This window comes from Cynoglossus semilaevis, chromosome W (assembly GCF_000523025.1).
Source record: "Cynoglossus semilaevis isolate Cse_v1.0 chromosome W, Cse_v1.0, whole genome shotgun sequence".
Taxonomy (NCBI): domain Eukaryota; kingdom Metazoa; phylum Chordata; class Actinopteri; order Pleuronectiformes; family Cynoglossidae; genus Cynoglossus; species Cynoglossus semilaevis.
This window is the reverse complement of record NC_024327.1, coordinates 11,402,333-11,413,439: the sequence shown is the minus strand read 5'-3', so window position 1 is coordinate 11,413,439 and position 11,107 is coordinate 11,402,333. Positions and strand designations below refer to the sequence as shown.

The 11,107-nt window shown below is 38.7% G+C and overlaps 1 protein-coding gene and 1 long non-coding RNA gene across 2 annotated transcripts in view; both read left to right on the top strand.

Moving 5' to 3' along the window:
* Positions 1–4,557, top strand: part of LOC103397196 (lysM and putative peptidoglycan-binding domain-containing protein 3-like) — a 9,438-nt gene extending 4,881 nt beyond the window's left edge. Inside the window, exons 2-3 of the mRNA XM_008335419.3 lie at positions 271–543; positions 3,143–4,557. Of these exons, the coding sequence (XP_008333641.1) occupies positions 277–543; positions 3,143–3,835 (960 nt within the window). The 5' untranslated portion in view covers positions 271–276 and the 3' untranslated portion in view covers positions 3,836–4,557. The remainder of the gene's footprint in view (positions 1–270; positions 544–3,142) is intronic.
* A 3,896-nt stretch (positions 4,558–8,453) lies between these two features.
* LOC112486391 (uncharacterized) lies at positions 8,454–11,107 on the top strand. The gene is made up of 2 exons (XR_003048825.1): positions 8,454–8,933; positions 10,864–11,107. It is a non-coding gene; the product is annotated as an uncharacterized LOC112486391 (long non-coding RNA).

Genomic DNA, 11,107 nt, shown 5'->3' with positions numbered 1-11,107 from the left:
GGGCTTGTGCCCTAGTGGCTGGCTTGTACCCTAGTGGCTGGCTTGTCCCCTAGTGGCTGGCTTGTACCCTAGTGGCTCAGCCCTTCTCATACCCTACTGTGTTATTATTACAAGATATTACAAGATATAAGTTGTCACATCACACCTTTTAAAATGCAGATAAACAAGCTCTGACACGTCATCTAAATGTGTATTTGTGGTAACACTTGCCTCCTGAACATGAATCCTGAAAGATTCAGGTCTAGCTTTGTTTTTTTTCTTTTAATACAGTGAAAAATGTCCAGTAGAAGCCAGCGCTATGGGTTCCAGTCAGCCACCATGGTGCAGCCTGCCAATGGCGATCATGTGTATCTATTTGCAAACAATGGCTCAGAGAATGACCTGTCAGAGGAGGACAGTGAGATTTATGAGCTGCGGCCTCGTGGCAAAGAGCGTCAACGGAGGAGCACATCCAGAGAGAGGACTGACGATATTATCTTCCTGAGCAGAGACATCCAGGAGGGTGACACTCTGAACAGCATTGCTCTGCAGTACCATTGTTCAGTAAGTCTGTTTGTTGATTCAACCGATAGTGTTTAAAATACTCTGCAACTCTGAAGTGAGGTAAGAAAAAGCAGCAGTTTTTTTTCTTTAAGACATAACATCTATTTGGCTAGTTAGTTTAGCCAAATGAAATAAACATAGAAGGGGAAATGCATCATTGTAGCATCCTGCACCCCGCTTCTCTGAGCATTAAATTGCTCTCTACCGGGGGTACTCAAACTCAATGTCCTCAGAGATTTTTTCAAATGCCTCAAGGGCAATTTATTATAGTTGCTCAAGGCACGAGCTGCAATGTATTTTAAAATAATATGTACAGTGCCTATCATAAGTATTCACCCCCTTGGATGTTTTACCCTTTTAGTGCTTTCATAAATCAATCATGGTCAATAAAATTTGGCTTTTTTAACACAAGAATTTATTGGAAAAAAACTCTTTAATGTCAAAGTGAAAACAGGTTTCTACAAAGTAATGTCAATGAAATAAAAATATATAAAGAAATATAATTGTTTGCATAATTAATCACCCCCTTTTTAAGTTAATGGTCTAATTCAATAGAGGTCCATCAAATTCTTGCCAATAGTCTCACAATTAGTGAAATGAAGATCACCTGAGTGGTGTGGGTGTGCTTCAAGTGATTGAGGTATAAAACACCTGTGTCCGAATGGTCCAGACTGGTGGATCAGTATTCTTGGCGACAATTACACCATGAAGACAGAAGAACACTCCAAGCATCTCAGGGAAAGGGTGATTGAGAAGTACAATTCAGGGGATGGATACAAACACATTTCCAAGGCATTGAACATCCCCCGGAGTTCAGTGAAATCCATTATCAAGAAATGGAAGGAATATGGCACTTGTGTGGATCTGCCTAGATCAGGCCGCCCTCGTAAACTAAGTAGGAGACCAGTGAGAGAAGCAACCAAGACCCCTACGACTACTCTGAAGGAGTTACAACTTCAGCTGCTGAGATGGGAGAGACTGTGCATATAGCAACTGCTGCCCGGGTTCTTCACCGGTCAAAGCTTTATGGGAGAGTGGCAATGAGAAAGCCACTGTTGAAGAAAAGTCATATTAGATCTCGACTACAGTTTGCCAAAAAGCACGTGGTCAAGTGGAAGAAGATTCTTTGGTCTGATGAGACCAAAATCGAGCTTTTTGCCCATCAGACAAGACGTCATGTTTGGCGGAAACCAAACACTGCACATCACCAAAAACACACCATCCCCACTGTTAAGCATGGTGGTGGTAGCATCATGCTGTGGGGATGTTTCTCAGCAGCTGGACCTGGAAGGCTTGTAAAGATAGAGGGCAGAATGAATGCTGCAAAATACACTGAAATAAGATTGGACAATCTTATTCAGTCTGCAAGAGAACTACGGCTTGGGAGAAGATTTATTTTCCAGCAAGACAATGATCCAAAGCATACTGCAAAAGCTACACAGGAATGGTCGAGTCAAAGCCCAGACCTCAAACCTATACAGTATTTGTGGCTGGACTTAAAAAGGGCTGTTCATGCCCGATACCCACGCAACCTGACAGAGCTTGAGCGGTTTTGCAAGGAAGAATGGAGCAAAATTGCTGTGGGCAGATGTACAAGACTTATCGAGACTTATCCACACAGACTCACTGCTGTGATTGCATCCAAAGGTGCATCTACAAAATACTGACTGGAAGGGGGTGATTAATTATGCAAACAATTATATTTGCTTATATATTTTTATTTCATTGACATTACTTTGTAGAAATCTGTTTTGACTTTGACATTAAAGAGTTTTTTCAATAAATTTTTGTGTTAAAAAAGCCAAATTTTATTGACCATGATTGATTTATGAAAGCACTAAAAGGGTAAAACATCCAAGGGGGTGAAAACTTATGATAGGCACTGTATATTAATATGTCGCGACCTTGGAACATGCCATTTTCATTCAATCAAGGATCCTACTGCTGGCATACTGCCTAAAAAGTGCAGTTTTCTAGCTAAAAGCCTTTTAGTGTAAAGAGCAGCCAGCATCTGGTTAAATTCTTAGACAGGAATGGTGAGGCAAGAGCTGCTCAACCACATCAGCCTCAGCCACGAGGTAGACTGTAACTTGATCTTACACTGTACTTATATAAGCATAAAAATTTAGTGATAATTTTATACCTAAATTATTTCAAAAGCATCAGATAAAATGACCTCCAGGCAAAAGGTTTACAGTGAAGACTGTCACACCCATGTCTATTAGCTCTAGTGTCAGATATAATATTATATAGTATTTTAGCTGTTTTAGCTGTTCTCTCTTTTTTTACTAGGGCTGTCGATTAATTAAAATAAAATCACAGTGTAGCTGTTTTTAATCAGGACTGTTATTTAAAATTTGAGTCAGATTAATCTTCACAAATTAATTAACCTGTTCATTTTGATGACTGTCAGAAGTTGTTTAAATTAATTGTTTAACAAAAAGAGTTTTAAGTGTGTTGCCTGGTTACAGATTTAGCCTTTTAGAAAGTACCAGTTTTCCTTAAAACTTGAGTTTTTGCCTCAGAAATCAGATCTTCATCACAAATTAAATTTATTAATATTTTTCATTAAATCAAATAATTCTCTCCTGTTTTCTAGGTTGCAGATATCAAGCATGCCAACAACCTCCTGACAGAGCAGGACTTCTTTGCCCTGCGTTCAGTAAAGATTCCTGTGAAGCGTTTCAGTGTCTTGACTGAGACTCACAGCACTGGTCCTCTTAAGCCTCCAACACCCACAGGTGCCAGGCGACTGCCTCAGACCTTACCGGTTCCCTCGCTGCCTTCTGAGTTCTCCACAGACTCTTCGTCCTCTACGGACAGTGTAGAAGGTTTTCTCCTGGAGAAGGACAAGGACATTGAGCGTCTGGTAAAATCCACCGGCCCTCCTCGGAGCAGCCTGAATGAGGTAGTTTCCTCCCTAACACTGCAGCAGCTGCTGCTGGCAGAAGTAGAGTACAAGCCAGTTCAACGAAAAGACCCTTACTATGGGGCAGACTGGGGTATGAGATGGTGGACGGCAGTGGTCATTATGCTGGTTGTCGGTATCGTCACGCCTGTGTTTTACCTACTGTACTACGAGTTCTTAATGAAAGTTGAGGTAAGCCATTACGGCAATAGCGTACAAACAGGTGAGAACATGGCTCCTGGAAATCTCAATGGAAATAATTTGGACATTTCAATTGAAAAGGAAAACAATGCAGGAGCTGCTCCAGGACATCATGTTGAAAATGTGGTTAAAGATGTGGACGAAGCAGGGATTGGTGAAAATGTAGGGCATGAAAAGTCATAGCAAGGTTTTGTTTTTTGTTGTAAAACAATGCAATTTGTGTAGACCAACACATTTGGATACATTCAACTACAGAAAGGCTGCTTTTTGAATTGAGGATATTTGATATCCAAATAGTTGTCAGATTTTCATCAATCTAGAGAATACTTCATCTGGACTGCCTTATTTTTACTAAGCGCCATTAAAAATGTTAAGCATTATTTCCAGTAAGACATCCAAACCAATTAATTTATTTTGTTTATTGTTAACGAAAACTCTTTAATCTGATCCAACAGTGTTTTTTCCCCTCAGTCAGGTTCTTCATTTTTAGTGCTTGTGAAAACTGAATTGAAAATGCTGTCATAGTGTTTAACACAGACTTGTGTCAGACCATTGGATTTACTTAAACTATCAGTATTGGAAGTTACCAGTTGTGTTTATGGTTCCATCAAACCTTTGTGAATATGTTGTTCTTAAAATCTGCCTGGACAGAAAATTGATTTTTTTCTATTGAAAGACAAAAGCACTACGTGTCTGGTGAGGACCATGGGAATGGGACGCAGAATTCCCAAAATAATGACTTTTCTGACTTTGTGATATATAGCCCTTTTTATTTGATCACTGTGTTTTTATTTTATGACTAAGCATTTTGTATCATCAACAATATGTGCCTTTCAACCTGTGGAAATGTGCTGCAGGCTGTAAAATAAATACATCTATTTTGAATAAATTATTGCCAGTTCACACACAGTTTGACATTTCTTATTTTACATTAGATATTTAAGGAAAAGGCTGACCTGAGCTCTAATGAAAAGAAAAACATATCTACAGCTTTTTATAAAAAGAAAAGTCACAGTGATCATTTACTTCAGCATACTCTGGCTGTTGGCTCAGTAGTTTGCTTCTCCATCCATGTTGTCATCACTGTCCGCAGCAAAGTCTTCACTGTTGTCAAAATTTAAATCATTATTTTAAGTTCTGTTAAGCTTTAAATTGCCTTCTGTGAGTTAACAAGACTGTACAGTTGTTTCAACTTTACTGTGCAAGTTCACAATGAAATGAGTGAACTTGATTATGAGCATTCTGTTCACTTATCCAACTTAATAATTTTAACTAAAAGTGTTTTATTCATCAATATGCATTCTGTACACTTACCCTGATAACTGGGTTCAATCTTGTAATTTCCAATTAAATAACATTTTTTATTAGAACTATTATAACCAATGTCAAAATACAGACACATACAACAGGCAGGCGGAAGCAACAAAAAGACACGGAAAGCGGTGCTTACAACACCAAAATAAAACAAACAAACAAAAAAAAAACACTAGTCATTTGAATAATATTGTATGACGACTTCGATTCCGACAAAGAAACTTAGACCCAGGTCAGGCCTGCCCATCGCGAGCTCTGGCCCCGTCCGTCAAGCCACGTGCATAATATGCAAGAAAAAGGACATCGTAATGCAGATCTTACAGGAGTGGGCAAAAACCTCAGCTTGTACATAACACATAGGGATCAATGTCACTGTATGACTGTAATGCAGGGTGTACAATCTGTTCATACTGTTGAAGACCTGCCGTGTGATCATGAAGAATGTGACACGTTGCAGTTTAATAATTTTTTTGTTTTATGGTTGATCAGTGTTGTTTTTAGTTAGGAGCGAATAAATGAACGAATGAATAAACAAATGGTACTTGTCATTGATTACTTCTTTTTATTGATCAAAATGACTTAACATAGAACATTCACCTTATCGTCTATTTGCCTCATTGTTCTTCGTGCTTGAAGGACGGGGCCAGAGCTCGCGATGGGCAGTCCTGACCTGGATCTTGGTTTCTTTGTCGGTCTCGGTGTCGTCCTGCTCGATGTTGATGAGATGGTCTCACTTCTTGAGCGGTCTTCCGTATCCTCTCCTCTCTCTCTTTCACGCTCGAGACGACTCTTCACTTTAGCAATTGCACTCTTGTCAATAAACCTCTGGTAGCATGTGAGATGGAAAGCAGCGTTCTCGGGAATGCTTTCAAACTCCAAATCCAGGCAGTGTTCGTAGTTTTCAGCTACGTATCGACACTCACCGCTCAACCCGAGCCACCGTTGTAGACCCTTCTTGTACGTATTTCACCGTGCGAGTGTGAAAAACTGAATTTTTCTGTGCTTCACAGAGGCTATGTGCCTAAATACACTGTTTATGTCCTGATGATTTCATTGTTTTACTCATTTTTGGTGAGTTTCTTCTTCTTTGGTACTGCTAGATGAAACTCTGCAGGCAGCCATCTTGCTTTTCTGTTTACCAAAAGCTGCTACCCTATTGGTGTAGTCCGGTCACGTGTCGAACCGTGCCACCGCTCGCGCACCAAAATCTTATTGCGCTCCGAAGACGCTAGTTATTTATTAAATACATAGATATAAAAAACGGGCAGGATATTCTGCGACGAACTTTTTGCTGTAAGTTTAACGTAATTCGTTCTTTTTATGTGTCACAATTTTATGTCAATTTCATTTATTAGGTCACTACAACTAATTAATAATAGCCAACAATATCTAAAATATCCACAACACTGTGCTGACCTGCAGCTAATCACTGACGACCTGAACTTCCTGGTTTTGATTATTTTTGTAAACTGTTGTTATTCATTGAAGCCACCCAATTTGCCAAGATCTCTAAAAACCCTTCAGATGTTTAGTTGTTATTAATACTATTGATTATAGTATATGTGTAATACTCCAAGTAATACATTATTGCTATATTAGTAGGTTAAAATAATAATTAAAGATAACTTTAACGAGACTGGTTGTGTTATTAATTTGAGACTGGTTAATAACACCGAGTGCTCCTAAGCAGTACTCGACCCATTGCACCTACAGTAGGCAACAAACTGCCGAATATATTATAGCTAAAACCGAAACTGATTCTTTCAAGATCGCTAAAGTCGGCGTACAAATGAGTACAACCTTCTTTACAACGCCCACAATAGGGCTAAAGCGCCACCTGCGGTAAAACGAATGAAGGATGCGATAGGCGATGTAATCATGAAGTGTTCTTAATGTACTTGACTGGTGCTAAACATCAGGGAGGATACATTATTGATGATTTAATGGCTGCAGCACATTACTATGCTCATCTCTGTTCCCACTGGAGAATTTACAGGCACAGAGAGCAGCTGGAGGAATTTGGCGGGGAACCAAAAATGACTTGCCAAATGAGGGATGGAGAGGTAGAGCAGCTTGTTGTAGTCAATCACTGGGAATATGTTTGATTTCTTCCATAGAATCATAAAATGTTTCTGGGTTACATGAAGCAAATATGATAGTATGTTCATCTGCATGACCTCTTTCAGTTTTCTTGTTTGGAGTACTATTGTACTCAGTCCTTCAGTGCTCCAGCACAATTGACACCTGCTTTAGTTATGTCAACCACAATCCACTACATATGTTAAATGAACAAAGCTTAGTCTTTAAAGCTGGATAGCTAGATGTATTAGTAGTTCTTATGGCAATATTTTTATTCTGACATGATTAGTTTAATCATTAGCAATATTGTACTAGCAAAGTTTGTCCTAGTTCATCTAGTCCTAGTTTGTCCTAGTTCATCTAGTCGTGCAGCAGTGACAGGCAAAACAATCAAACACTCTTCCACTAGGTGCCAGCAGATGGCTGTAAAAACTAAAACAAGAGGGACATATAATTCCTGCTAGTATACCAGTATTGTGTTCAACTAAACAGGATAATGTTTTTCATTGAGTAGCCCTTAGCCCTTCAGAATCAGGACTGTAGCTGATCTGAACACAGACCATCATGTAACTGCTCTCATCTGCATTCCTATACCAGAGGAGAGCTGTAACTTAAAACCATAAAAAAATACTTAACCTCAACACCACCAGCCTTGTAAAGTAGCACACATTGATCACTTTTACATCCATTAGTTAAAGCATTTTGCCAACTAGAATAAATGTCTCTTAGCTCTTGAGTCTTTAGAGACAGTTGTTTGACTTTTGTCAGTCTATTGTCCCACAATTGAAGACACAAACCAAATCAAATATGCGACAGTGGAGGTAAAGCAGCTGCATGAGCCTTTTGTCCATGCAGATGAATGATGTATTCAGTTACACTTGGGAAGGAAGTACCGATTTATCCGTCACTCATAGAGTCACATCACATCCATCGCAACATCAGTAAACTGACAATCTTGCTACCTTTATATGGTGTAATAATGTCATTGTTTTGGTGAAAAGCCACGTCTTAGGAGTCGACCATGTTTTGGCATATAATACAAATATACTGTAATATCAGGCAGTGAGTGCACTTCCTGTTGGTGACTCCTGTATTAAAAACTAGACACAGGACTTTTAAGTATTTTTAGTACAGTATGGTGCAATTTCTGCAGCACCAGCCAAATACTTGGACTTGTTCTGCTGTGTCAGAACCACTGCTGCAGTGCAGTTAAAACCCTGGCATGTCACAGTCATGCCCTATGTGTGAGGAACCACCGATAAACTGAATGTCAAGACTCTGGATATCATGCAGAAATGAGGTGACTTTTGAAAACAATTAAGGAAAATTATTAAAATAGTTTTGTTATGATGGAAATGTTATGATCTGAAACTCATAAAGAGCCTAAGCGTGTGCCAGTGTCGGCCTGACCCAAGTCTATTTTGAGCATCTTCAAACACATTGCACAACAATGGTAGTAAATATCTCTTCGTACAGCATGTTAGCCCTGCATAGTATTTAGTTTCATGATTTCGGAATATTGGCAGATTTGCCCTAATATAATTTTTATTGTTATGTAGATGTTAAACGACATTAGCGTTTGTGTAAATGAATGACATACACGTAGCTTCAAAACAGGCAAATAAACAGTAGTAATTTAAAATATACACAACTGAATCTTTCTCCTCTCTTCTAGGTGGTCATCAACCTGGGCGACTGACAGCTGACCGTGCTCCACATGCCTGGTCACTCCAGGGGCAGCATCTGCCTTCACAATCGAGACAATAAGTTGCTCTTTAGTGGAGATGTGGTGTATGACGGTGCCATGATTGACTGGCTGCCCTACAGCCGTGTCAGTGATTATGTCAGCAGCTGCGAGCGATTGGTTGGACTGGTGGACAGTGAAGAGGTAACTCTGCAACACACTGGTGGAAAAAGAACTGAGTTCTGTCTACTTCCTTGAAACTGGTTTGATTACCAAACATATTGATCAGCTTTAATGTTTTAGCATCATGGAATATTAATCTAATTTTATATATATTTGTGTGTTAGATTGAATTGTCTGCTAAGGTTCGTGTAGTTTCCTAATCGGTGAAGCCATGAACTTGACGCTCTCCTCCCTCGTTATCCACTTGAACGACAAAAACCAAACTCCACACGTGGCAAAATACAACAGTCCAGCATTAGGAAAATAAAAAATCAAGAGCCAAAGACAGTTAAAAAATCTCTAAAGGTAAAGTAAAGAGCAAAGAAAGAGGTCTAAAAACTGTGTGGCTCCACTCATGACACTGACCTGACTTACTGCTTTATGTCAACCACACCCACACATTCCCTCCCATTTAAGGTTACATGTGCGATTTTTAAACCTAAAAACCTCCACACATTTTTAAGTGAAATGAATTAAGTACTAACTTATTAATATGAACTGTTCACCTGTAAATAAGGTAAATAACCTCTTTTTTATCATAATTAACAACAATCTTTTTTCACATATCAACTTAAATTATGTTTCAAATACTTATCAACAAAAATAGCATTTAGGCTCCTATAGTTCGGATCACAGGAAAATCTGTATTATAAAACCTGAAGTCACAAGATAAGGTATTTGGATGAGTCATGGAAGTACAACAGTCTATTGTGGGCTGTTGGGTGAAATTGGTGATGTTTATATTAATTATAATCTCCAATTTCTAGCTGGAAAATGCTGTCAAACGGCTAAAAGGCAGCAAAGCAAAACATCAATAGATATTGTAGGTACGAGGAACTTTTTTCTGAGTTTGTTTTGTGACTAAAAAAAAGTATTTTCTGCTGGATGTTGTCATTTGGAGTAAGTATGACAGCATACTTACTCCAAGTATGAAACTTGAAGTAAGTAGTTATGAAACTCCAAGCAGAAACAGAACTTTCAGTAGAAAGCAATAGAGCCACTAATGTAAATGGTGAATTCTTGACATGTCAGGAAACTTTTTCTTTTAGATAGGACTGTAAAATATGCTGTTAGTTCATACCCCAGTTTCCTAACACACAAAGAATCAAATACGAGATCTCAAAGTTTAAAAGTTTTACTTGCAGCAAGGAGTGCAGAACAATGGTTACATTCAGAACTGCACTGAGGAACACCTCAGTGCTCAAAGCTTAAATACAGTTTTTTTACACACACACTTCAATGGTCAGTACCTTAACCCTTTACAGCCATGTGGTGTTCTTGCGCAACTTCTGAGCACTGATTGGCAAAGGCTGCTCCAAACAAGGTTTCTCCACCAATAGGAGCTATGTGGATGTGCTGTAGTTAATCAAGTCAGATAAGACCATGCAGTTCGGATGTTTTTCTCTCTTTGTCTTTTGTTGGTCTTCCGTCGGTCTCCTTATTTGGAGAAAGAAACCAGTTCTGACCGGTTCTGTGTCCTGTCTCTATCTTCAAGTGTAACAGTCGGTACCATTCAGTGCTGTCCATATGATCCTGTTATGTAAACTATCAGCATGCACACCTATCTTCAGCACTTTCCCTTTTAGTACAGCACAATAACAGCATTCAATAACAGTATAAATTGATATGGAAACTTAATACAATGAATATATTGTAAAGATTGAATAAATTTATTTAGAACATCTTAACATGACAGAACCTTGAATTATCATTATACAGTCAAATCACAAAAATAAAGGACTAATGAAAATATTACTACAGTATAAAGGGCCCAGTCATTTTCAACAGCCAGAAATATAAGGACTTTGCAAATATTTGATACAAAACACAATATTTAAAAATCAGATGACTAATATTACAGTCTGACCATTCATCTTGTACCATTTTAACTGTTGTCAAACCACTTCACCAGGTGGACCAAGTCCTTCCTGGTCACTACAGAATCAGAATCAGAATCAGAATCAGAATCTCTTTATTGTCATATGCACCAGGGAAGGTGATACGAAATTTAGTTTTGTACGACCCGTTCCAAGAAAAAAACATGAATAGACAATAAAAACAATACAAATAATTGACAAGGGGGGACAGGAACAGGAAGGCCAGGACGCAGCCCGTGGTCAGCGCACCCTTATATTAGATGAAAAACAACTGAAAAA